The sequence below is a fragment of the Tenebrio molitor genome, chromosome 1 (genome assembly GCF_963966145.1).
Source record: "Tenebrio molitor chromosome 1, icTenMoli1.1, whole genome shotgun sequence".
In the NCBI taxonomy this organism is placed as follows: Eukaryota; Metazoa; Arthropoda; class Insecta; order Coleoptera; family Tenebrionidae; genus Tenebrio; species Tenebrio molitor.
The window spans coordinates 35,747,561-35,775,443 of record NC_091046.1 but is presented as its reverse complement, the minus strand read 5'-3'; the positions used below and the strand labels follow the sequence as shown (position 1 = coordinate 35,775,443).

Genomic DNA, 27,883 nt, shown 5'->3' with positions numbered 1-27,883 from the left:
GTTTCGACCGCGTAATATGTAGATACATTAAATTATAATTGAATTACTTTACAGAAAAGTACAAAATATAGGGCGACACTCAACTGATATATCATTGTAATACGGAACTCATTCAGTTTCTGGTCCGTCGCTGACGTCACAGCCCCCCACTACGCTCGGCGAAAATATTCCCGCATCCAGCTATCCTATGTTCTTATACAATCCTTGAGTAAAAACAAAACTTCCAAAAATTTGCATTGACTTATTTACAAAACACAAATAAGCTGTGATTTAAATCGGAATGCAACATAATGCAGTAATGCAGATTGAGATTAATGTCTTTAAAAATATTTTCTGTTGTTGAGTTGAATGTCTTCATAAAGTATAGAAAAAAGTGAAACTGGGCCTTTGATGTTGACATCTGCTTGCTTATTTCAGATAATTCGTTCGCTACGACTTTATCACACATGCATCAACTGCAATTTATCTGAGAGCAGTTTTTAAGATAGGGAAATTGCTCTGAGAAATGTGCAATCTGCTCAATGAACTTCACACAAATTAAACAAGAAATAAATGTACAGTAGTGAAAGTGTTTGCCGCAAGAATTAATCAAAACGTTCAAGATCAGATGCCAAGTTAGTGTGACATGAAATTCGACAAAATAACAATAGTGACAACATCAGAACTTGAAATTATTAGTTAGTTATACGGGGTGATCAAGAAGAAGGACTGTTTAAGTTGGTAATACTGAATTTTATTTTTAAATGGTACAATTGGAGTAACTTCCGGTTGTTTGTTGACGGCTTGACATTGACAGCCGCATCATTGACAAATAACATTAGACATTTCAAATTAAATGAAACATGGTAGTGAATCTGTTCGGGAGCCTAAAAAGAAGAGTTTTATGTTTAGAGCAAAATGGAGGGCAGTTCGAGCATTTCCTTTAGTTAGATAATTGTTCTGTATTTCAAGTTTAATTTCTTTTTACCGTTAAGTTTTACTCTCATAACCTACCATTTTGTCGCTGTTGATGTTACGTCAGATATCTGTCAAATAAACCAACAAAACATATAGGGTTGCAGTGTTGCAAGTAACCGAATAAAAAAATATTCTTAAATGTATTGCCAACTTAAACAGTTCTTCTTGGTCACCCCGTATAAATGTTTGAGATTTTTTTGTTAGGTTGGCCGCATACTGGCATTTTAAGTTTTACACTGGCATATTCAATTTTCAAATTCAAATATGTCAAACCAAAAGCCAAATAAAACAAATTGTGATTATCATTTCAAATGAGCAAATTTATATTTATTGTAATAGCTTCTTTTCGAAGCGGAAAGCAAAATAATAATTCATACGCGTTAGAAAAACTTGTTATTGACAAATAATTTTATAAAATTTTATTTACAATGTCGATTATTCACAATAACGCTAAACTTCTAACCTAAAAAATGTATCAAGAGATCGCACGTTGACAATGACAAGGTTTACCTACCAATTGCTCGAGAATGCTAACTTACTAAATTTGCTTCCATTTATAGTTACTTGGTAGTTTTTTTATTAGGTATACCTTACAATAACATAGAATTCACACAAACTGATAAATCTGACACTTAAGGCCCGATTTCAAGTCATGGTCGCAAATAGGTGGTGCAACGTAAATGTGTAGCTATCTTTGTCCTACACATTAATTTAATTACCAATATGCGTTATCTTTCTCTCTTGCGACGTTACCATGACAACAAGTGCGACCGTCACAAGTCAACTTGAACTCAGGCCCTTAACAAACACTTGATTTTAGAATTACGATTTTCACCAAATTTTTCACTGAACAGTGTTGCTGATTGTCCAGGGAAATGCGACGTTGATGGGTTTTTGATTTTTGAACGAATTATAATTCGACACTCAGAGGCCGGTTTCAAGTTGACTTGCGATAGTCGTACTTGTTGTCATGGTAACGGCGCAATAGAGAAAGATGACGCATATTGGTGATTAACGTGTAGAACAAAGATAGCTACACATTTGCGCTGCACCACCTATTTGCGACCATGACTTGAAATCGGGCCCTCAAATACCGACAGTGTTTTTGATCAAACATTTAAATGCCACATCAAATTTGTGTTGTGGATATTTTGGTATGTTATGATTAGTGCGAAGATTAGTGCTTTGTTAAAAATATTAATAAACATGATCTAAAATGTTTTCTTTTAAGTTTCCACACATATTTGAAGGCATCTCATGTTACTGTAAATTGTATAAATCATTCTCGTAAGATTTTTGACACTACCAGTATGTTAGAGTCTTTGTCCGACAATGGTTATTCTTGTTCGAAATGGCAAACATCCCGAAGTAAACTGACAACTATACCAATAACCACATTGAATATTTGTAGGAATCATCCGTATGTCGAGTAGATCCTATTTTAAGATAAAATTACAGGTTGTGGCAATTCATTTTTGGTGAAATGAAACTCGTTAGGTACACCTCATAAATTTCATTTCATCAACATCATACGCACATTTAGTGACAGCTTAGTTGATGAGCCAAGGCAAATAATGATATAATTACAATATCTCGAATAAATAAAAAGATACATCAGATTATTTTTATATGTTTTGTTGCTTGTTTGTATTTTTTACTCGAATGACTCAAAGAGAATCACAAAGTTTACTGACTTGTTCAACGGAAGTACTAGTCAGATTCGTGAGGAAATACAAAAAGTTCACTGGGCACGGCGTAAACTCCAGTCCCATTGTCGACGAAAATAAAGCCAAAAATAACATCTTATACAGTTAAACTAACTTTGAATTATTCTGCTTTTATCGTTCAATGTTCCGCAAGGTTTGTCGCGCTAATAGTCGAGTTGCTTCATTGTTGGCAGTTATTTTTCCAAAAATATTAAACGAGCAATATGCTAATAATTTAATAACAAGAAAAAATAAAACAACCGTATTGGTATGCATGTTCATTTTGTTTGTTGGATCCAAAAGATAAAAAAGTAATAAGCAAGACATAACGGATGAGTCTGATTAATAAAACCATTAAATCGTACAAACCAAGGTCCCCTCCTGAAGTTTTGTAATTTCCTTTGGAAGACCACACTGGCAATTAAATTACCATAAGACATCCAGCACTTGTTCTCCTCAAATAATCAATTAATATTTTACATTTCTACTTTCCATGGTGGGCTATTATTTGTCACCGGCACATCGACCATTGTATTCGGAGGCCGTGCTGTATGTTAATGTGGTTTACAGGAAGTTTGTGAGATATGTTTATTACCGTACAAGCGTATTGTAAAAACGGATATGTTATCTTCCATTCACCGCGAAACAAAGCAAGCATAGTGTTCTTGTCCACGATGCTATCTTTCGCTAGCTGTTTTGCAACAACTGGCATTGACCGCTCATTCTCCTGTCACGACGTTCCGGGATAGTTTCTTCCAGGAGCTAGTACGCTCCGTTAGCTGTCCTTGTCGTTTCATTGTGTATCACGAGTTTTCCCCAAGTTTTTGCTTCTCGCCGATTTAAATGGACCGAAACCATCGACCAAACAGGATTTCCTCCCTCGTCGTACGATGTCAAAACTCACACCGTGCTGCATGCGAAACCGTACGCGGTTGAAGAAAGTCTGCGTCTGTGGTTATTAGTATCGTCACGGGTTTGCGTTCGTTACCCATCTAAATAAAATAATTATTGCTTGGATGTAGTTCTGAAACGCTTCAACCGCATGTTTAATAGATTTTTCTCAAAAAATCGCATAACTCTGTCTTAATTATAGAGATGTCATGCCAGGCAAAAACAGAACCGAAAGAATCTGACACGAATGAACATTCCACGGAACGCAAAAAAATCAAGGATATCCCACACTTCTCATTGACTCATCGCGAAGATGACAAGTGTAAAACCCGTATGAAATACGAGTCGATGTGAGAAGATCGAATACATTCGTCAAAAACTCATCTCGTGAGAATCGTTCCAAAAGAAACTCTTAGCATTTCGCCATTGTTTCTGGTGTACTATCACCAAGAAGAAACGCCCCATTTTCGATTAGTAACTTTCAGAGGAAGAGGAACGACCTCAGATTCGCCCTGTAAGACCGACTACCATAGAGTATGGTACTTCAACGGATCGCCGCAGGTGAATACAAACATAAACATGAGGGTCTAATCAAAAACGCACTCATTAAAACCGTTGATTCACCGGAAACAACTCTTTCCTCGCGTCTGAAATCGAAAAATCCTATTTTTAAGCGCATAATTCACCTCGCTCCCTCTCTCTTCGACGCGTTGCAGGCCAGTGGAAGAAAGAAGAGTTGCCGTGTATGTGTGCAGCGTGTAATTCGAAATGGAGGTATGAGCTGGTGGTGCTCGTTGACCATAGTTCCGGCTGGGGTGGTTCACGCGGTTCACGCTGTCTGACAACCAGATTTCATGCTCGTACTGTCACGAGCAAAGTGGTTGGGAGCTAAATTTGATCTGAAATGTTGTCAACTTCTGGTTCTGGCTCCTTTTGAATCGGTTATTATGCGGGCAATTTGCGATCGTTGAAATTAATATCGGGACGTTGTCGGCTGAGCGTAGCGCATAAATTACCAATTACTTAATCAGGTGAAGTTTTTGCCATGTGTAAATTAGAGGTGGAGGGTAATTTAACGCGTCAAGGACAAGAAAATCATTATCAAATGAATAATTAATTTGTTAATAATATGACAAAAAGATGGATTGCTGAAAAACGTGGTAATTTTAAAACAGATTTAGCTACCTGCGAGACATTTCCTATCAACAAGCATAATTACAAAAACAAATTTAATAGATAACTATTACAGTAAATTATCGACATCCTGTCACACAGGCATTAACTAAAATTGGTTATGCCTAAAATACTTATTAATGAATATTTACGGTAGTGGACTTATGTTCAGAACACACGAAGTAGCTTAAAAAATAGTTTCAAAGCACTGAAAAATATTTAAAATCATTAGGTATATCAGTCAGTAACAAAATAACTTTCATTGAAAGGAACATGTAACGCTGTAGACATACGCCTAGCCGCCCAGAGGCATTAGGCCGGATGCAAGGAACAGTCAAAATACCAGATTGACGTTTGATATTAACGTTTCAACTAACAGAACGTCGTTCTAAACAATGGCTCAAACGGTAAAATTTCTATTCAGATTGTTAAAAAGACAATCCGTTGCGAGTGTAATTTACACACCAACACTTTTGTAACTTTTACTCTTATTTTACACAGAGAAAAAATGCATTAGGTATGTCAATTTGTTACCTAAAATTAAATGAAAATTATTGTGCTTTAATTTTGAGCAAAATTTATATCAATTTAAAAAGTATAACGTATTGTCTTCCTCCAAATGACTTGAATTTTCAGACTTCTATTAAAAGGATGTTTTTAATTTTTTTTTTTTTAATTCCACCAATTTTAGAAAAACTTTACCGTTCATTCCGGCTGATAAAACGACTTTCGTATAGGAGGATAACAAGATCTCAATCTAAATTTTATCATTTGAGCTCGTAATGGGTGTGTACACTAAAAAAGCATCTCTGGTAAAATTTAAATCAGACGATTGAATTTATCCATTGTTATTTTCTTTGTATGGAATGATGAAGTGACTATTTTTAGACAGCAGCGCATTACCCATAAGACTACAAAGGCTACAGCCTAGGGGAGCGAAGGCAAAAGGGGGTGCAGTGCCGAAGACGGCCAACGGTCAACTCAAAAAATCAAAAATATGGAAGAATAATTTATTAAATAAAATAGAAATTTGTCGATTATTATATTTCTTATGTTTTTATGTTCTCTTGTATATTTCTCGTGTGTATATTTCTCGTGTATATTTCGTCAGTAAAATTTTTGGCCGCCATTAGGTTTTATTATTCGGGATATTCTGTAATGGTACTGCAATTGAATGCTTTACAAAATTTATTACAAATGGGACATATTGATGTGGAGTCTGAGATTTTATTGACCTTCAAGAACTATCTTTAGATGTCAAAAATTGCCCATGACAAGTCCAGCAACATATCTTGTAGATACCCTGATCTGCAAGAACAAATTTTGCAACACAATAAATTTGCTAAATTCAATCCATATTCTGCTCATTCCCTTAAATTAAATGATGATTGAGGAGCTATATAATCTCTTCTTCAGTATCAACTCAAAGCTGTTAAGTTATAGAGCAAAATTGTTAAACATGAGGGGTCAAGAAACGACTTTTATTAGTGAAATGTTGATTATAGTGAGATAAATAAACGCAAGAATGCTTAGCGAGAAATTGAAGATGGCTTAGAAATTTTCTAAAATTGAATGAATTTTAATGATGAAGATATTGTTGCAACATCCTTACAGAATTAATAGAAAGAAGATTTAAGTTCATTTCTTTATGAATGTGTGCCATTACAATATTTAATTACTAGTTTAGGAAATGGAAAAATGTTTACTACAAATCGTACAGCAGGGAGGTAATTTTCTACTCTGACAAAAATTAATAACGTGTAAAAAGTTGGTGTATAGCAAAAACAAATGATAATATAAAAAATAGTGCCATCAACGGAATTTAATTTAATTCAAAGGAAATTAATACTTGATAGAAATATCTGTAATAATAAATAAATCTTGTCTCGATGCCGCGCCCATATTTATAGGAATAGCATTAAGAAGAAAGAGTAGTAATAGGAAGGTGTTTCATCATTTTGCACTGGTATAAAAGCAACACTAGGAAAAATCTTTTTTTCTTTCTCAATGTAGTAATCTAAGACACCAATGCATGTCATCATGTCCACAACGCTGAGGTGCTAAGGAGTAGGTAGATGTGACGAATGGAGTAATTTTACAATATTTTGGAACCGACATTATGTATAATCATGGAAATGCAGCTTTTATGAACTGGAGCTCTTCTCCTTGATAGTGTTCCTGTACTTTCAAAACTCAAAAATACTCTCTTGTTTGTGTTGTCAGTTGTCGAATGCGGTTCGGATTTTCGATATCCATCGGTCAGTCACCGTTTTTAAGTCTAATAATACATGGTGGAAAATTCCTTCTGCGCTACCTACAGAAAAGACACAACTCTCTGTGACCAAATCAATATTTTCTTGGGTCACTAGGGTTCAGAGATGTCCGGTGCCTGGTAGACGTTCACAAATTTCTATGCCAACTAAAAACTACATGTCACATGTGTTATTGTCAGCAAATGGGCATTTGTTAATAAACAATGAAAATTATTATTATCTATTTACATCTTTTAATGATCTTGTATTGATATTGGAAGCAAAATTACTCTGGGTTACGTAAGACAGTACTTCCTTTCTGATTTTCACAAATAAATATTATGTGGTAAGATAATCACTTCCTAAAGGTAACAGTGATACAGGTGAGAAGTCATTTTTCTCAAATTGAAACTATTCTCACGCAACCGTAGACCGGTTTCAATCTCGCTTGAACACGCTTGTGCAACTAAAATCAGCAGCTTCTTCACACTTCGTGTTTTAATAGTCACCTCTGAACATTCTCTCTAAATGCCCCAACTAAATACACAAAGCGGAAAAATGTATCCTTCTAGAAGAAAACGTACACAAGAATATTTGGCTCTCCCGTTATTAGCCTGGTTGAAAAAATATTTTCAAATACATATATCTTTTTGTAGTTGCTAATAAAATAAAAATGTTTTTAAAGAAATCATCAATTTTTAATTTTCAGCAGTGACTTTGTAAAGAAAAAAATGCAAAACAGGGTTGTTACATCGTTACGTTAGTTGTTACATCTTTTTGTAATTGTCAATAAAATAAAAAAGTTTTTAACGAAATTATCAATTTTTAATTTCCAGCAGGGGTTTTGCAAAGAACACAATGTAAAATATGGTTGCTACAGCGCGAAAAGTAATTTTCTCAGCAACCGGCACGCATCAGGAAAAGGAAATTGTCAAACACACACATGCCTGCAAGAAAGACAATTCTCGGATGTACACGTTTACCTGCTTATGTTACTTTTTTGTTATTATTTAAATGTAGCCAAATGAATTCACTTTCACTTCCCACGATCCCTTAAGTTTTATTAGTCTGTGAAAATATCTGAGGAAAGTTGTTTCTTTTGTTTGATTTGATTAAGATAAAACAGGTGCAGGCGCGAAGGAAAACAAGATCTTTGGGTTTGGTACGTCTGCTTCCGGTGGTAAAGACTAAAAATGGAATCAAAGATCCTATCAGCAGAGCAACAGCGATTATTATTACAAAGCACAAAATTGTTAAGCAGTGATTTATTTGCGATTCAAAATAATTCAATCTGATGGTGACCTTTAAATCAGCAGGATAGCAATCAGATGACAAAATAAACAACAATTATTTATATGTTAAACAGCAGATGTTTCCGGATTACGGTTCTTAAACACATAAATCTGCTTAAACGCAAACAGGTGACATCTGATTATCATAAATGTTGGGTCGGAGGTATGTGATGTGACTAAATCAGAGCTGACAAGGACGAGGGATTCTCTGTATCAACCCACATCTAACTTATAACATAAGTCTGCGACACACTTGGACTTCTATTTAGTGCGTCCCTGTAAGGCTGTTGCCACCTCTAAACAAGAGTAAAACCTGAATGTGTTGTGATAAATTACCTAGGTCAATTATAGAGTTTTGGGTAGACAACTTAAAATTAACATTTTTAAAATAGAACTGAATAAAAATGTGTTAGTTATCGTGAAATTACATACCTATCACCAAAAATAGATAACAGGAAGCAGAAGAATGTTTTACATTTTTATCTGTCATATCACAACAAGTCTTGCCTTAACTATCAAGTTTATTTTGGGATGGAATTTTCAATTTCATCCTAACGCCATAGCCAAGCAGCCAAAAAAAGTCAAGAAAAGTAATTAAATTAGCACATCTTAAATTCAAAAAAATTAAGCTTTTGAAAACTCTGTTGCAAAATTAATTCCGAAATTGCCATAATTATAGCGACAGTAGAAAGTTTAAGCTTTCAGGGTAAATTAGCATGAACTTAATTAGCAAAACATAACTGTGTATATATTTACCCCAAATAAAAAATGTTTTATTTGACACAAATTTACCACTTGAGTCTTTAGTCTTTTCAGATTAACGAGTTAACAGTAAAATTTTACACTAGTATTTTTTTTAAAGTGATCAACTGATCAAATCACCGCATAAAGATCAAAATCACTGCAACATACATGCTTAGAAGCAGGAAGCTAATAAATTTCAGATATCTTTATATTTGTGTTTGTTTCTCATTACTTTCATCTTTCAAAACTTTTTATTACACATAAATTTAGGAGAGAGGATAATAATCTTCTTGAAATTGAGCTCCTGAGGTCGCGTATCTAATGCATTGTTTTTAAAGGTTGGTTTCAATTAGTATAAAAAAAATAATGAGAATAAGGTTAAATATCAATTATAATCACAATTCAGAGTTAATGATGTTTAAATGAAACCCATTTATCTAAATTCACATTTTGTTAGTTGAAACTACAGGGTGATCAAGAATGACTGAATCTGTTGGTAACAATGAAAATTTTAATGATTTTGGTACCACTGTAATCTAAACGCATTTCCGGTTGTCAACTTTGACAGTGTTGACAGGCAAATTTGAAATTTACCATCAAAGGTTCATTTTTGTAGTAGCATAAACATAACCGGATATTAACCTAATTTTTTTAATGTTGTGTCAAGTTAAAACATCCGGTCAGTGCCAATTACGAGACAAAAAAAACACCAATATTTTTCAATCGTTTCATTGCCAATAGACTGAGTCATTGTTGATCACCCGGTATAAAATCACACAAGAAATACAAAAAGTGTTTTCGATTTTTGACAGTAAGTTGCTTTTCAATATTTTGCTATAGGCGAAAATTCAAAATTGACTTCGTTACAGACTACGATTACGCGTATCGTTCATTTTATCTTGTTGTACATTTCTTTTACTTGTTTCACATCTGCACACTTGCACTGAAACTATTAACGCATCAGGAGTGCAATTAACCAATAAAAAATACACTTTACAAGTGTAGTCTAACAGAACTTGTCTTCAAGAAATGGTTTAATTAAGAAATAATTCGAATTAAAAGCGAAGGTAGCTGTTAAATATTTAGAAAATTTCTAGTCAATTTCTAAATTATGACGCTAACGCAAGTTAGCATAAAGAAAACTAATCAACCGTGTGATTCGAAACTAAGAAAATATTCTCTTTTACTCAGTGTGTTAATGTTTTGTTGCATGACGTGCTCTTACAACAAAAGATCTTTCTTAAAACAATGAGAAAAAAACGAAAATTGCTCAATTTACAGACATTATTTTTTAAACTAGCACACCTAATAAGTCAAATGTTAAAATTATGTTTAGGCATCTGGCATCTTATAGTCATTTACAATATTTTGTGAAAATGTGGGTAGGTAACCAAGGTATTTAAATATGTCTTGTAAAGTTGACACATCATTTAGATTAACTCTGTAGTCATCAGTTTAATATAGTTTAACAAATTTAGAGAATTTCATCTACCTAGAATTTTAAGTTTTTATAATTACAGCAACAACAAAATAATGTTTTCTATATCTAGATGTGTAGTGAAATTAATTAGGTAGGCATATGTATATTGTAAATATACATATTCATACATATTCATACATATGTATATTGTAAATATACATATTCTGCACAAATTGTGGCAAGCAATATGCATTTTATCATCATTCGGAACCCAATGGGCAATGGCATCGATAGAATTTTTTAATCTAGTAAAAATTAGTGGAACTAAGTTAAATTATTTCCTTTTGATGTGAATGACAATAATAATAAGAAGAAAATGATTAACATTGAGAAAACTATTACAGGAATAAACGAAAGTACCAGAATTTGCAAATTAACATTAATGTCTAACAACAACAAAAAAGTAACCATTTAAATAAATACATGCCTAACTAATTTCTGAATTTATTTCAGTTTAGCAAAAATTATCCTTTTTCAGTTTGGTTCTATTTTAAATTATTTTTTAACATTAATAATTAATTAGACGATTAATTTCTTCGTTTATTTAATAATAAAAATTAGAGGTATTTCACGTTTCGTTGAACACCATCACCTTAATCTTTGTAATAAAAAAAAAATACGAAAATAAGGAGAATGAACTGGCCAAAGTGCTAAACTGTAGGTACGTTGTAATGCTGACCCTCAGCTTATACACGACAACAAACTTTTATTGTCGTTTGAAGTTAAGAATTCTGATGCCTTCGAAACTTAACCATTGTCCCTTCTTAATGGGACTACAAGATTTTAACAGCCCCAAATCAAACAAAGGAAAACAACTAACCTCTAGAAAAGGCGACACAATAGTTTTAAGACTAAAAATAATTATGGCAAAATACAATCTTGTCAAATAAAAAAAATGGATTTTATTTAACTGATTAGTGATTAGAAACATTTTTAGAAACCTGCTACACGAAATGTTTCAGTTGACAGATTCCATTTATTTTTTGATCTTTTAATAACTACGTAGTAACTAGCGATTCACTGTTTTAGCTGACAGTTATAGTTACCAACCAATAAGATCTTCAGTGACACAAGGCTGATTCAAAAATTTCTAAAGTTTAAATTTATCTTGAGTAATAGATTGAAAAAATTTGAAACTGTCTAGCAATGTCGTCTGGCAGCCCTACACTTCACATGTTTTTGTTCTCAATTTCGTTATTTTGTTTTTACACATTCAATGACTTGTGTGATTTCTTTTTGAATATCGAACAAACCATTCTCCCTTTTTTAAAATCTTAAAAAGCACTAACCTTTCTCAATTTAACGCCTTCCACGATAGGTTCAATTACTGGAGGTAACGGTCGAATTGTTAATCTTTTAAAGCTCTCCTGGGAAGAATCTTTCTCCTCGGGCTGCAGCTGTCGTGGGTCCGACATCCTCAACTGTTTATATTGTGAATTCACCGCCACTGAACGAGCAAAGCAACTTTTATAATTGCCGTCGTCGAAATCTTCACCCCAGTCGAAATTTACTTTTTCACTAACCATTTTTAATATCTGAGTTTTATTAACACAAATTTTCACCAAAAGCAATGTCACAATTTTTTATTTTAACGCTATTTAAAAAACTGTCCTTTTTGGTACCAATATTTACGGCATGCATCACATGGTTCTGATTTAAAGGGTTTACTACACTATCCTACGAGCACCTTTCAACGACACAATCAACACAAACCCCACTTGATAGCACACCACACTGAAAGCTCGAAGGAATGAAAGAACACATTTCTTTGAAAGTCGTTTAACACGCGCCATTGAGTTTGTATGGTGCGCAGGTCCGAGTGATGGATTACTGGTTGCCTGAGATAAAATTAATAATAACAGTTTATTATTATGTTTCTATGTTTCTATTAAGTATTCATATACTTATTATATATTTAACAAAAAATGCATTTCAACTATATACAAAAAATTGACCCTACAAAACATTTTAATAGTGATAATTTTTAATGTATCTAAAAACGATTAAAGCATTTTCAAATTTGGACAGAAATGCTAATTCTAATTATGCACCTATGACATCTTGCCTATGAGTAAAGATGAAATTCCAAATTAGGGAAACACCATATTTAAAAAATTATAGATAATAATCAACTGACATATATTTATTACTGTTTTTTACAGATATATAGACCGGTGTCACTTATCCTGACCTTTTTTAAGGACAACTACCATATCGTATTAGGACATAACACTTTGTGAAGGTATTTAGTATTCAATTAGCCTGGCACATCTAAAAAGGATATCTTGTAAATGATTTGTTTTTGAAAGCAAGAATGTACTTATACAAAATATAAAGAAGCTAAATTGCTGAAATAATTAACATTTAATATTAATTAAAATACACGCAGCTGCATGTATACTCATGCAATAATTTTTTTTAAAAAGTATAGGCAACTTTAATTACACCATTATGCATGCATTTTTGTTTTGGTTGTAAAATTTGAAACTTCATTTTCATAAATATATCTCTCGTGATATTTTTGGTAATATGTAATAATGATTGTATCTTGTAAACTTGTTTTTAATGTTGAAGATTATATGGATCTTATATTTACTTAAAAAACACATACTTATTTCAGTCAAAAATTTCTCTTTTGTAATTTGATTCTGTTTAACGGTAGGTACAATATTTAATATAACACAACTTGCATGGTTGTGAAGAATATTGTGATTGTGTCCTTTGTAATAAACATGATATAGTTAACGTTGTTTCGTTCTGTGTTTTTAAGTCTTTTACCGTCATTGTTTAAATTTATGTGATGACTTCCTTCCAATACGATAATATTTATTTTTTCTTTGTACCTAAATGGCACAATAGTTTAATCAAATTAGCGAAAACTTTAAAAGCGGTAAATTTAAACAAATTACAAACATTTTGTAGACTAAACACTATCTTTTTTATTTAAAATGTCGTCATGTATGCAATATGCTTGTGCATAGCCAAGTCTTCAATAATTTTCACTCGCGAATGCGCAACGCAACGCAGCGAAAGCGCTAGATTGTGAGTATTGTGACAGTCTCTATAACAGGTTTAGTTTACTGGTGTGTTGGTTCTACAATTGATCAACCAAAATCAATTGTACTTGGACAAGGTTTGCATAAAATTATCAAATAATTTTTGGAACTATTTATAGTGACAGAGAATGAATTCCAAACATCTTAGTAAAGGTGAGTTTTGAGGGCATTTGTAAACCGATGTATTTGTTATTAAAATTTCGCAACAAGCGCCTTAGACTTAATTCTTAAATAAATAATGTTGCATTCTGAAGAATGGCTTGATGTTCTATGCACCTGGATACCTGCAACTACCCAGAATTACTAAAATTGAGTACCTACTGCACATCACTGATAAAAGATAATCAAATAGAGTGCATTATCTAAACGCAGCCAGTAAACAAATGTTGCGAACCTTATTACTTATTAGTTATTATTACCCAAATCCTAGCGTTTAACTAATCTACCTACACATTTTTTATTTATTTGGATTAGTGATTGCATTTTTATTTAAAAAATATTATTTGTTTGTTTATGTCTACGGTTCATTGGTCGAGCGTTATTTTTGAAAATGTTATATTTTAAATCAGACTCCTGTTTCATAGTTGGTATTCTGAATGCTGTCATATTTATTTTTATTCTATTGCCTCACTTGAATTCAAGAGTTCCTGCTGTTTTAATAACATGCTGTTGACCTTATTTAATATGTACCTACCTACCTGTTTCAAGAACAAATTTCCTATAGTTTAATTACAACAATAAAACCATTGTGGAAGTTTGTTGGAATTTTTGTAAATGTGCATAATATCTACCAAAAATTTAAACAATTAAATAATTTATTTACATTTACATTATTTATTTTTTATCTTACAATCGAGTTTTAACTTTTTTTATACTAAAGTAATAAGAACCAGATATTAAACTGTGGAAAAATAATGTACCTTAAATGTACTTAACAAAAGAAACCAATTGTTATAAAAGTGGCAACATAATTATAATATAATAATATGTAGTGATAAATCAATCCATTATATTATATTTACGTTTATTTTATTTTCAGGTGCACGACAACTATCTCCTGTGCGAAAAGGAAAAATTCGATTGTACACTAATAGATTTTGCCCTTATTGTCAACGTGTCGTGTTAATTTTAGATGCAAAGAACATACCGTAAGTTTTAAAGTTGGTTATCGGCTGTCAATAGGTACGCCGAAATAGCTCAGTTGGGAGAGCGTTAGACTGAAGATCTAAAGGTCCCTGGTTCGATCCCGGGTTTCGGCATACTTTTTTTTTTTTACCTTAACCATTATAACTACTATTTCTTGTGTCAACAAAATTACAGATATGAAATTGTTAACATAAATTTATTAAATAAACCAGATTGGATGTATGATAAGTCTCCCATGGGAAAAATTCCTGCAATTGAAATGGACAATGGAGAGGTACTGTATGAATCTTTAATTATTGCGGATTACTTGGATGAAAAATATCCACAACGGCAATTACATCCAAAGGATCCTTTACAAAAAGCAAAAGATCAGCTCTTACTTAGACAGTTTACTAAGGTATAAAAAAATGTATTGCATTGATTGGAAACTCACTGAATTCTTTCTTATTCAGGTTATTAATGCTTTACTTAAGTCGATTCACGTCGGAAGAGTTGACAACGATGAAGCAGAAGTTATTACAGAAGGTCTTACAACATTCGAAAAGGAGTTGGCTAATAGATCTGGTCCATTTTTTGCTGGCCAGAAACCAGGCATGCTCGACTATATGATATGGCCCTGGTGTGAAAGATCAGACGTCCTCAAGATGTTCGGTAGAGCATATATTTTAAAAAAAGATAAATACCAAAAACTTGTAATTATAGATTACATTATCAGTTTTATTTACCTTATTAACGTTTCCACTTTTAGATGGACTGGCGAAAAATTATGATGGAAGATGAAACAGTAAAAAAGAGCTGTTGCGATGTGAATACTCACATCAAATATCTACAATCACATAGAGCAGGATTACCTGATTACGATCTATTGTGTTTTAAGTAAATGTAAAATAGCTTGATCACTGTTGCTTATTTTTTACTTATTGCACAGTTTGTAATATATTTTTACAAAGTTTTTACAATACAAATATGCAGTGCTTTAAATATTTACTGAGTGAAAATGTCCTAGACTAAATAAACTTATTATGTCACGACCAATTTGTAATTTTGCTGTGATTAGACCACAAAAAACGTGCCTTTTTAGAAGACAAACACAAAAAATAAACAATAACAATCAATAAGTCGTTTATAGATCAAAATATGAATACTTTTATTTAAATTAATGCCTTGCCAATCACTGGGGATGTCTCCTTGGAAAACGCCTTGGCTGGTAAAACGACATTTAAACAAACAGAAATTTACGGGAAACGAAAATTTCCCTCATGTAAATTTGGTTTTGTCCATTTGTCAATTAATTGTATACTTGACAATACTTGTCAACTAATTTTTGAAAATGTCAATGAATTTTGACGGTAATTCTAACCTATCTTTCGTAAGAAGGGTTCACACCATAGATCAAAGACTTATATGGTTCACACTATGGAAAAATTGTATAAATGTGTCAATTTTATGCTGACAGTTCCCGTTTTTTTTTTGCAACTAACTGTACATACTTATATACAAATCAAACATTATTCAATTTCTGAATTAATTATTATGCTTAGAAAGTTTAGATTCCATCACTTCGATAGAATTATAAATTGTAATAGATTGTGTTGACGATGAATTATTGAATAGTAAAATTATAGTAAAATTTACAAAATGTTACTGCCTGGGGATAATATCGGATATGATAAATCTCCCGCAGTGCATACTTTGGCCACCGTTGTTTGTTGAAGTTTCCGTCATTTGTCAGTTTACTTTTACTGACACTGACAGTTGTGACAATCAACAAAGTTGACAAACTTTGAATTGTCTCTTTGTTGTTTGTGACAAGAAAATGCCCCATCCTTTTTAATATTTTCTATTTGGAAAGTCGATACCGTGTTGAAAGTTCTGTTAAACTGTGTTTCAAATTGATGTTAAATATTGACAGAAGTGCTCGCTGACCAGTGACCTGAATGTGTTTATGTCAACGCAAATTACCCAGCAGTATTGAATGAATCATCTAAATACTCTTACATTTTAACTGCGAAATATGTCAGAAGCAAGAATTCGCGACAACGACGTACTCCCCAAAGGAAGGGTGAACGAAGTATGCCAAGAATGGATGGTAAGAGAAGATGGGGCTTTGGCGTATCGGTTACAAAACCAAGAAATATCAGAACATCTTTCGGGTAACAAATATCGTAACGCCGTTGTTCGCGAAGACTTTCCTCGCGCTAAAAATGAACAACTCAGAGAACAACGTTTAGCCGAACAAACGGCATTAATTTACCATCGAATGTTAGCAGAACAAGAAGAGCAAGATAACCAAGTTGCCAGACAATTAGCTGAACAACTAGAACGTGAGGAACGTCAGAAACGAAGATTGTTGGAAGTGCATGATCAAGATATAGCCAAACAGCTGTTACACCGAGAGAGAATTAATGTAGAACGACAACATGCGTTGTCACCTCAACGACCACCCCCACCTCGTAATTATGATCAAAACTTATCACCTCATCGACCAGATTCATATAATTATCAAGCCAATTTACCCAAACGACAAGCCAAACCTATGCCACTACCCCAAGCTTTCCCTCATGATGTTTCTGACTTATACACTGAACCATATCGCAACCCTGAAGCTCTTGCTAATCAGTTTGATAGGATTGACATTGCTGAAGTGGGACTGCCAATAGATGAAGTGGCTGAAAGACAAATCCAAGAAGAGAGAGATGCAGCATTAGCTCGACAGTTGCAAGAACAAGAGGGTTCTTTAGAGGACACTTTATTGAATCGAGATCGAATGTTAGCTATTGAAGCGCAAGACAAGGAACTCGCCAAAATGTTGCAAGAACGAGAAAGGACCAAGGCAAGAAGAGCACGCGAGCGCGCTAAGCAAAAAGCTCTCGCAAAAAAACAGCAGCTAGAGGCTCAACAGAGCACTGCCAATCAGATTATGCCCGACGACTCTTACTCGTTTCCAGCTGATCTGATACCTCCAAGAGCTTCCATTCCGAGGAACCACGCAAACATATCAGACACATACGCGTTGCCCAATCAAAATGAAGATGATATTAATTACAGTTTACCAGCTGATGTTTTGCCATCACATAATTTAATTGACAATAATATTAAATCAAATTATAGCCCACAAAAGAGTTACGACCAACGTTATGCCTTAGGTGATAAAGTGATCAACGGTATTGATTCAAGTGTTCGTCCGTCCTTTGATAGCGATAGAAGCGTGGATAGCGCTCCAGCTATTCGACCCAACCAACTGGACTTGAAGTATAACTTGTTTCATAATACTGACGTAACGTAAATTAAATGTTTTACAGATCTCCATTAAATCGAATGAATAAACCCAGATATCCGGAACCGGAAAGCTGTGATACTGCAAGTGGGCCATCTGCGTCACCTGGTTCCCAACATATCAACATAGCCATGGCTATAGATCCGACATATCCTAAAAGAGGAATAATACATTCTTCTTCCAGCTTTGATACTTCCTCTAGCACTGTAACCACGAGCACTTCCAGTAGTAGCCCTGGCATGGTGCTGCCACCTCCCGACATTTCTGAAGTAGAGGACGAAAGCAATATTCCGCCGTATATGCCCATTCAAGGCCAACGCAGAACAGCTTCTCTAGAGAAAAAACAAAAGAAAAAGAACAAGGATGGTGGATGCAAACAACAGTAATTTTATTATTTTAAGATTTTCCAAAGTTTTTTTCTCTAGTTATTATTTTACTAATTTATTGTGCACTCGGGAATCCTCAAATTGACGATAATTTTAATTCTTCATTTAAATAGTTCAACATTCACATAATACCAAAATATACATGCTCAACATATATTTTTAGGTATTATATTAAATAAGTATATTATACTTTAGTGATACAATTACACTTGGTAGCAGGTTTTTTATATTTCTTTTCTCTTTTTGTACCTTTTTTTTACAAAATAAAGGTTTTTCAAGTTTAAAAGTGTTTAATTATGCAATTAAAATTACAATGTAATCATTTTTAATTTATTTTAATTAAATAATGATAATGAGTGTCTTTAGTAACTTCAAACAAAATATTTTAGTGCTTGATCAAATCTACTTTACTTCTGATGATATGCACAAAAGGCAACATGAATTTTGAACAGTCACATTTTTGTCCTGCAATAAAATTAAAAGCTCCTATCCTTGAATCACACTGCTGACAATTAATTCGTCCTTTGGACCAACTTTCTTCTTCTATTCTTGTCTTAACCCATTCCGGTAAGCTGTCTTCATTTAAGAAAACAATGTTGTCTATGCTACACTCGGCTTCCGTCGAAGGATTTAATGTCACATTGTGAGAATTTAAAAAAAGTAATTTGCATTCTTCCTCACTAAATATTAAATTTCTGCATTTCTTACATCTTACATTGGAATACATTTACACCTGCATTAGTGCATCCGTAACTAAAAGCAACAAAAATATTTGCTTTTAAATTTGAGGTTAGAAAAAAAAACGAGCTGTCCTGCAATTTAGTGCTTTTCATTTTGTTTTATTGGCAATATTGTTTAAAATTTCGCGCGAAATAAAGTGTCAATGTCAAATGCAGAATGCAGGTGGGGTGAGGGTCATGAACTTCCGAAAGTTGTGTTGACTTTGCAACTTTGCGTTTGTTTGTTTGTGTAAATGGAATGATGTTATAAGTCAAAAATGGATTTTTTGGAGCAACCTGAAGTAAAAAGTGCATACAATAAATGTAAATACATTGTGAAAGTGTGGGAACATAATTTTCAAAAAACACATCGACGGCTGCCTTCCAAGGTAAAGTTAATTTTTCTTATTAAAGTTTACTAAATTTTTGTCGTCACTAATAGTTAGATATACGTGAAGCTGACAGAAAAGTTCGTGAAGCATATAAAAAATATTATCAACTTAAAACTGCAGCAGTGGAACAAACTTTTAAAGATGTTGATGGTTTTTATTCCGATGAAGAAAGTGCTGAAACTGACGTGCCTGTAAACACTGCTGCAACTGAAGCAGAAGTTTCTGTTGAAGCAAATAATACAAAAGAATCTTCTGATGATACTTGGGGCCTTCACTTAAATAAGCAAATTGAGAATCCAACTGATAAGGAAAAGCCAGGCTCAAGTTGTTTACCTGTTACTAAAAAATTATTTTGTGGCTCAAAGTTGTCAAAGAGATATTCACGAAAATCTTTATCTTTTTCACAAAAGAAAAATGAATCAAGCTTTGATAATTCAGTTTTATCACAATCATCAAAATCATTTCTGGACAATACATTATGTGATGATAGTCAGTCCTCATTTCATGAAATGTTCAGTAAAAGTAATGTTAAAGTTACGACTGTCTCAGAAAAAATTTCTATTCAACCAACAAATATTATACAAAGTGTTTTAGAAAATAGTTATAAATCCTTAAAATCAGTTGATGCAGGTTGGCTAGAAAGAGTAGGAAAGAGTTCAGGGGTAAATATTGAATCACCTAATGATTCTTCCATAAATGATGTAGATGAATCAACTATGTGCCTTGATTATGATAGTGATGATATTATTGATAATTCAGATGAGGAATCTTCAACAAATTTAGGACATCCTTCGAAGAAACTTAAAACAGATATTGTGCAAAATGATACTCCACAAGAAACCATTAATGAAAATGGTGCTTCACAAAATGTCCATCATAATAAACGTCAGCACATAAATTCTGATAAAATCTGTGATCTTGAAAAAGTTGATTGTGTTGTAGACCAGCACACAAAGTTTAATTTAGTTAAAAACGTAATATACAAACCACAATGTGATAAGAAAGATGAAAAATTAAATCTTACAATTGAAGACCCATTTGAATTTGTAGATGATAAAAATGAAAATTCAAATGATGCAGTAATTAAAAGTAGAAGGAAGAGTGAGAAAATAGGTGGTCAAGGAAGTGGTAAAAGTAAAAATGCTAATTCAAAGAAAACAATTAAAGCAACAGATTCGCGAAATATTAGAAAATCTAGTAGAAGTACAAAGACTAATGCTGTCATGATAGAATCACACAGTGAAGATGAAGATCCATTCCACTCTGACAATGATTCAAATGACCCTGAATTTACTCTGACAGAATCTGAAAATAAGCTAAAGCAAATTTTAATTGAAAATGACAAAAATGTTGGTGAAGGACACAATTCTGTAAATAAGAGAAAACCCAAGTCCAAAAAGGTCATGCAGACACAAGAAATTAAAAATAATGAGGAAGAAAATAATTCCACATATGAACTAGAGTATTCAATTAAACCAAGAACTTCAGCGCCAAGATTTAAGAATTTAAAAAAGCTCATAAAAATCGAAGTGTCAAACAATTCAAACACTGCAGAAAATATCTTAGAAGACAAGGGCCCTCAAATTAAAAACAAACGCGAGCAGCAAAGAGAAAAATTAGAAAAAAAGATTCAATCAGGCAGCTTGAATGAAAATTTCATCACAATCAATCTTAAAAAGAAGATTTATAGCAGGGGCAAAAAAAATACGAATTTCAGTAGATACAAAAAGCAGCAGTGGAAAAATAAGAAGAAAGCTCTTGCAGGCCCTGACATGGATATGGGAGGTTGTGATGGAGGAATGCTAACTTGTTTCAACTGTGGACAAATTGGACATTTTGCTCAGAACTGTAAGAAAACAAAAGGAGATGCGTTACTTCCATTGGCAGCAGATGAAGAAGCTTGTCCATTTCCTACTCTTGAAGAGGCTTCTCAAATGGCCAAGGAAAGTGTTTTGGCCATAAGAAAACCAAATTTAGGAACTAGTGAAGCACAGACAGTTGAAGAATCAGAACAGGAGAACAAATCTGACAACTCTGATGATGACTTGTTTGATGATTTAGACACAGAGAAATTATTAGCAGAAACATTGAGACTGGAGGAACATGCGGCAAAATTAGACCTTCAGTTTTATTTAGATTATGTGAAAGTTGTCGAGCCTTATTATAAAGCTGATGATGATGGTAGTATCTTAGGTAAGTCGTGACATACTTTAATAAATGAGTTATTGACTTATATGAAGGTGAAATTTAGATACTCCAAAGGAAGTGTTTTCTGCACTACAAAAATTTGGGCACTCCTCGTTCAGATCTGGACAAGAAGAAGCCGTCATGAGAATATTATCTGGAAAATCAACTTTGGTCACTTTAAGCACTGGCTCTGGCAAAAGCTTGTGTTACCAGTTACCTGCATATTTATATTCTAGAAGAGAGCCATGTATATCACTTGTTGTTTCACCACTTGTGTCTTTGATGGAAGATCAAGTTACTGGAATTCCATCATTTTTGAAAGCTGCCTGTCTGCATACGAATCAAACAAAAGTGCAAAGAGAAAAAATAATGGAAGCCATATCTTCTGGGCTTCTCAACGTTCTTCTTGTTTCACCAGAAGCTGTTGTAGCTGGAGAAAGGTCAACAGGTATTCACATCAACTGTTTCTATTTGTGTCAACTGTTGTTTCATCCAATATAATAATTTTTAAAAAGCTATCCCAAGGCTTATTTCATACAATCACTACTAAACTAAATTAAAACATTAATTCCAACATTTTCGATACTGTAAATTCCAAGATATAAAGATATAACACTTTGATCTGTGACTTTGTTGCAGTTTAAAATTTTATTTTTACATATTAAGATATTAACAATGTTTAGGATTTGGATCACTTCTTCGCAAACTTCCGCCAATTGCATTCGCTTGCATCGACGAAGCCCACTGCGTCTCCCAGTGGTCTCACAATTTTCGACCTAGCTACCTCATGATTTGTAGAGTTTTAAGAGAAAAAATGGGCATTAAGACCGTGTTGGGTTTAACAGCCACAGCTACGCGAGCCACTAGCGACAGCATCATTGCCCACTTGCAAATCCCGGATGGTAGAAACGGTATCATCAGCGACATACCCTTACCCGACAACCTCGTGCTGACCGTATCCAAAGACTACCAAAGAGACCACGCCCTACTCGGCCTCCTCGCCTCCGAAAGATTTCAAAACTGCAAAAGTATAATCGTTTATTGCACGAGACGCGAAGAATGCAATCGGATTACGAAATTTTTGAGGACGAGCTTGCAGTATCAAGAAGTGGCCAGTACAAATAAGAAGAGGAAAAGAGTGTCTGTACAAGCTGAACCGTACCACGCCGGGTTGGCGGCCAGCAGGCGAAGGACCATTCAGAAGGCGTTTATGTCTGGAGAGCTCCGGATTGTGGTAGCGACTGTGGCATTCGGGATGGGAATAAACAAATCTGACATTCGAGCTGTGATTCACTATAATATGCCAAAGAATTTTGAAAGTTATGTCCAGGAGATCGGACGCGCTGGTCGAGATGGTCTACCGGCACATTGCCACCTTTTCTTGGATGCGAAGGTAAGTTGTGATAAAAATCTCCGCAGATAAATTGTAGTTTTACGGGGGGGTGTTGATAACTTTCTATACTTGCCGCGGCGACCAGCTGGAGTAATAAAATAAACTGGCGTGATTTTCGGGGATGGTTTCCTATTGGTTAAAGGGCGCGTGTTAAGAAGTATGGTGGTCAGAATAACATTGACACATTTTTACAATTCTTTCATAATGTGAAAACTTCTTACGCAAGATAGGTTAGAATTATGGTGACAATTCAATGACATTTTAAAAATTATTTAGTAGCTATTGTCAAGTAGACAATTAATTGACAAATGGAAAAACCAAATTTACATTAGGAAAATTTTCATTTCCCGTTTTTTTTTTTTGCGTTTTTGCGAAATAACAGCGCGTGAGCAACAATAACTGCTTCAGTTGGCAATAAAAAATTCTACTTAAAAAAGAAAAGACTGTGAATTGAACTTATTTTCGTTTGTATTATTGACAGCTGACATAAATTTCAAGTTTAAACGTCTCGCCGTGTTGGTTTTTGTAATCTTTTATTGATAAAATGGTTTTCTCGTTGGAACATGACATAAAAGTCACCATCAGTTTTATTGCCAAGTCAAACAATCATTGTTGCTCACGCGGTATTATTTTATTCAACACAATAATTCATCAATTCTATGCATTGAACACAACGTTGATAAAGTACCTAAGCCTAACTCTTTATCAACTTTAAAGACTTTCTTGAGTTTTGAAAAAAGGTAATAATGCCAAGGGGCCAAGTCAGGAGAATATGCTGGATGATCGGCAATTGTTAAATCGATTTCATTGAACTTTGCCAGGGCAACAACCAGGTGCATTGTCTTGCAAAAACAATATACCTCTAGACAGTTTTCCACAAAGTATTTCCATAATTTTGGTCCGAACTTTTGTTAACAAAGAACAGTAATATCTCCCATCATCGATTTTCCTTGCTGCACATAATCAGTAAAAATTACCCCTTCTTTATCCCAGAAAATGGAGGCGAGGTTTTTCCGGCAGACCTGCACGAGAAACTTTTTGTGTCGATGACGAACATGTTTCCACTATTTTGACATTTCTTTGATCTCTGACTCATAGTGATGAAGCCAAGTTTCATCCATTGTAACTGTACAGTTACCGTATACCATAAAGGGTGTTTTCTTTTTAAATTTGGCGTCGGAAGTAGGCGTTGGAGAGTCGATTGAGATCGCACCACTCGTGTAAAGCGGATGATTTAAACAGCTGATCCGTGATCTGTAACCTGTGTAGTGCGTTTACAATTTAAAAAAACACCCGCAATTGATGACTCAAATGAAAAAAAATATACAAGAAACGAAATGGCTCTAAAAACACTACAAACCAGGGTTGACAAAAAACATGATTTTTTATTTAAAACAAAACATAGTTTTTTTTAAGTTTTTTTTTTTTTTTTTGTTTAAAACATGTTTTAAACCAATTTTAAACACGAATAAAACAGAATTAAACCGGTTGAAATCTTTATTATGTTGCTGTACTTTTACTCTCGACCACTGGGCACATCCGCACTGCGTAGTTGTATTGAATGCAAACTGCGAAATTACCGAAATTTAGATTTCTTATTATTTTCTCGTGTTATCCTCTAGTGATATAATAGTAGTTTATTTAACGAGTTCGTGCGTAAATTGGGTTTTTTTTTGGTACTCGTGGACCTTTAAAACGCGAGTGAAACGAGCGTTTTAAACTGGACCACTCATACCAAAAAAAGCCCAATTTGTATTGGAAATGTGAATAATCTGAATAAATGAACGTGACTAAAAAAAGTTGAATTCTTGTTGTTGTTTTTTTTTTTTGCTTTAAAACACATGGATTAAAAAACATGTTTTAAACAGTTTTAAACAAACGTGTATTTTTTAATTTGAAATTTTGTCACAAAAAAAAAGTTTACGGTCAACGAAAATTTTTTGTAATCAACTCGTTTGTTAATGGGCGATTAATAATCTCAATTATTAAACTTTAAACAGTTTCGATTATTAATCGCCTTCATTAAAAAACTAGTTTATTAAATAACTATTAGTGCATTGTAGTGTTGGGTTAATTTAATACAATTACCATTTGAAAAATAAAAGTTGCACATTGCCCATCAATGGGTAGATAGTATAAAAATTATATTCTCACTCAGGTTTGTAGTGTTTTTAGAGCCATTTCGTTTCCTGTATATTTTTTTCATTTGGGTCATCAATAGCAAAGTTATAGCGTGGGCCGTTTTTTAAAGATAGACTGTATATATATTTGTACCATGCCGTATAGGTACCATATACGACCGTATGGTCTAACTATCTTCAAATTGGCTGCAAAGCGATCTGGATATTGTCACATTTATTGCTAATGATAAGAATAAGGAATTCGAAAATTTACGATATTCGTTTAAAAATAGGTCCATGGTTTAAAATGATTCATCGACCTTCCAAAATCATATCACGGACAACGTTGCCGTTTTCTGTTATTGACGTAGAAATTGGTCGGTCTTTCAGCTTAATGTTTATAACTCCGCTTAACCCAGTTTTTTACGATAAAACAGGAACCACATTGATTTGCTAATGTTGTCAACATGTTATCAGTAATTTCTTTGCCAGATAACCCCGTCACAAATAACCACTTGCTCACTGAATGGTACCTACTAAATTATAATTGGAAAGCGATCGAACCCTTTAACGTCAAACTTTGCACATGCACTTATCAATATTTATACTTAATTGGCATGGTAACGCCATTTGCTTTTGTTCATTATAAATGACGAAGGCTAACTATTAATCAGTTTTACTTTTAGGGTAACGACGAAAACGAATTGAGACGGCACATCTACGCAAATTCAACTGACCGTCACGTAATCAGAAAACTTCTGCAAAAAATCTTCTTGCCTTGTTCTTGCAAAGAAACGTGCCCAAAACATGAAGTGGCCTTTTCTATAGAAGAAACCGTAAGAGCGCTCGACATACCCGAAGAAAATATATCAACCCTCCTTTGCTATTTAGAGCTGCACGCTAAGAAGTACATCGAGCTGTTGAGTCCAGCTTACACCGTTTGTAAGGTCATATCGTATGGAGGACCTATGCAGATAAGAAAAGCGGCTAAAGAGTGTCCACCGCTGGCGATGGCTTTGGCCCTTCAGAAAAACCAAAACGAAAATGACCAAAACGTGTTGGAGTTTGCGATCGTCGACATTGCGGCCGCGATCGGCTGGGACAGCGGAATTTGTAAACATAAATTAAAAAATTTAGAGTGGACGACGGGTACGCTTCTCGTAAACTAATCTGTAGCTAATGTCACTCGTGCTGTATTTGTTTTCAGTGAGCGGTCAGCCAAAGAGGTCCACATTAAACGTCAGCTTCTCCAACCTCGGGTTTAGACTACTGGCTCCAGGCAATCTGAGTGACGACCAATTGGACGAAGCGCTGGACAGTTTGTACGAACACGTGGTTAATCAAGAAAAAATGGCTCTCTTACAGCTTCGTGCGGTTCATCAAACGCTGGTCGACGTAGCTGCTCCTTCGTACAAATCGTGTTTGCAACAAGAGTCCACTGAAAGTGGCGTCAAGTTGAAAGTCAAAATTAGAGAATACTTTGAATCTCCAAATCCCCTAGATTCTATCACATTAACAGAAAATAAAATCGTCGACGAAGACCAACTTGTCAATGACATTCGTGGTCTGATCAGCACCTACAGGGACAACAATTTTACGGGAAAAGCGGTGGCTAGAATATTTCACGGTATTATGAGTCCAAACTATCCTGCCGTCATTTGGGGCAGATGCAAATACTGGAGAAGCCACATCAACGTTGATTTTCACACCATTTGTAAAATAGCCACAAGAGAAATTTTAAATTTTAGATAATTGACGAAAGAATATTATGTTATTGATGTATAGGTGATTTTAATTAAACAGTGGACTTTTTTAATTTGTGTACTTGGTAGTTTTATTGTAGAGCATATGAGTTATAACAAAATAACAGATAGTTATATATGTATTAGACCCTTACCTATCATATTCAAATAATAACAAGTAATTAAAGAATTATTTGAGTAATTTTTGCAGGCCGGGATTTTAACCGAATTTTTTCATAATTAAAAACAAGCAAAATCCATGTAGGCGACGCAGACTAATTGCCACTTATGTAACTATCCTTCTTACATATTCAAGGCCGTACTTCTTGATTTTATCAGCTCTTTTCTCGTGGAACTTGGAAATTTTGATCTTCGACTCCTCTTCCCTGCAGGTACCGCAAAATTCTTTACAGATTATGTGTAAAGGACTTTGATAGTAAATGTTCTTGTTCCTGAGCTGTTTGTTTTTTCTGTGGGCCCACACGTGAATTATCGCTTCAATGGTAACTGTGAGGATAGCAAGGATCGGGTAGAAAAATATTGTCGTCGGAAGCAAATACAAGATTGCGGTTGCAAATGTGGGTGAACAGTCTAATTTGATTTTTTCTTTTTTGTTTTGTTTGATGTAGTAGGAACTCGGGATTTTAAAAATTTTCGGTTTTTCTCGCGACGGTGCGGAAGGGAGGATAAATTCTTCTTCACCGGTTTCAGAATTTAATCTTGTCATTAGTTCTCCAGTCTCCTCATCTTTCTTCAAACCCTGCAACATGGTGATCGTCAACAAACGATGAAAGAGCATTTACGACTCGGGGATTTTGGCGTGTATTTTACGTTATTTGTTACCGCCATATTTTTAGAATAAATATGCCTGAACAAACAGTATTAAGTTTACCATAATGATATAATAAAAAGACATTTACCATGATGGGAATAACGTGGAAAAGAAATCACGTTTCCTTAGCAACAAGAA

General features: G+C 34.0%; 4 protein-coding genes and 1 non-coding gene across 6 annotated transcripts in view; 4 read left to right on the top strand and 1 right to left on the bottom strand.

Annotated features, from left to right (window-relative positions):
• LOC138133692 (uncharacterized) overlaps nucleotides 1-12,252 on the bottom strand; it is a 31,389-nt gene extending 19,137 nt beyond the window's left edge. Inside the window, exon 1 of the mRNA XM_069051639.1 lies at nucleotides 11,785-12,252. Coding sequence (XP_068907740.1) covers nucleotides 11,785-12,021 — 237 coding nt within the window. The 5' untranslated portion in view covers nucleotides 12,022-12,252. The remainder of the gene's footprint in view (nucleotides 1-11,784) is intronic.
• Nucleotides 12,253-13,494: 1,242 nt separating this feature from the next.
• On the top strand, nucleotides 13,495-15,732 carry LOC138134348 (pyrimidodiazepine synthase-like). The gene is made up of 5 exons (XM_069052543.1): nucleotides 13,495-13,704; nucleotides 14,591-14,699; nucleotides 14,872-15,094; nucleotides 15,150-15,389; nucleotides 15,446-15,732. The coding sequence occupies exons 1-5, from the start codon at nucleotides 13,680-13,682 to the stop codon at nucleotides 15,575-15,577; spliced, it is 729 nt and encodes a 242-aa protein (XP_068908644.1). The 5' UTR covers nucleotides 13,495-13,679; the 3' UTR covers nucleotides 15,578-15,732.
• Nucleotides 14,738-14,810, top strand: TRNAF-GAA (transfer RNA phenylalanine (anticodon GAA)). The gene has a single exon. It is a non-coding gene; the product is annotated as a tRNA-Phe (tRNA).
• A 692-nt stretch (nucleotides 15,733-16,424) lies between the features above and the next one.
• On the top strand, nucleotides 16,425-18,646 carry LOC138122280 (coiled-coil domain-containing protein 50). The gene is made up of 2 exons (XM_069036450.1): nucleotides 16,425-17,949; nucleotides 18,000-18,646. Exons 1-2 carry the CDS (start codon nucleotides 16,712-16,714, stop codon nucleotides 18,358-18,360), a joined length of 1,599 nt encoding a protein of 532 aa, XP_068892551.1. The 5' UTR covers nucleotides 16,425-16,711; the 3' UTR covers nucleotides 18,361-18,646.
• A 595-nt stretch (nucleotides 18,647-19,241) lies between these two features.
• Nucleotides 19,242-26,995, top strand: RecQ4 (RecQ4 helicase). 2 transcript variants are annotated; one of them, XM_069036449.1, is made up of 6 exons: nucleotides 19,242-19,468; nucleotides 19,522-21,664; nucleotides 21,723-22,106; nucleotides 22,342-23,051; nucleotides 25,858-26,007; nucleotides 26,063-26,246. In XM_069036449.1, the coding sequence occupies exons 1-6, from the start codon at nucleotides 19,358-19,360 to the stop codon at nucleotides 26,093-26,095; spliced, it is 3,531 nt and encodes a 1,176-aa protein (XP_068892550.1). In that variant the 5' UTR covers nucleotides 19,242-19,357; the 3' UTR covers nucleotides 26,096-26,246. The 2 variants fall into 2 exon arrangements, with proteins under 2 accessions (XP_068892550.1, XP_068892549.1); XM_069036448.1 differs by adding an exon at nucleotides 26,379-26,995 and having other exon boundaries at nucleotides 19,243-19,468; nucleotides 25,858-26,320.
• The last annotated feature ends 888 nt before the right edge of the window (nucleotides 26,996-27,883 follow it).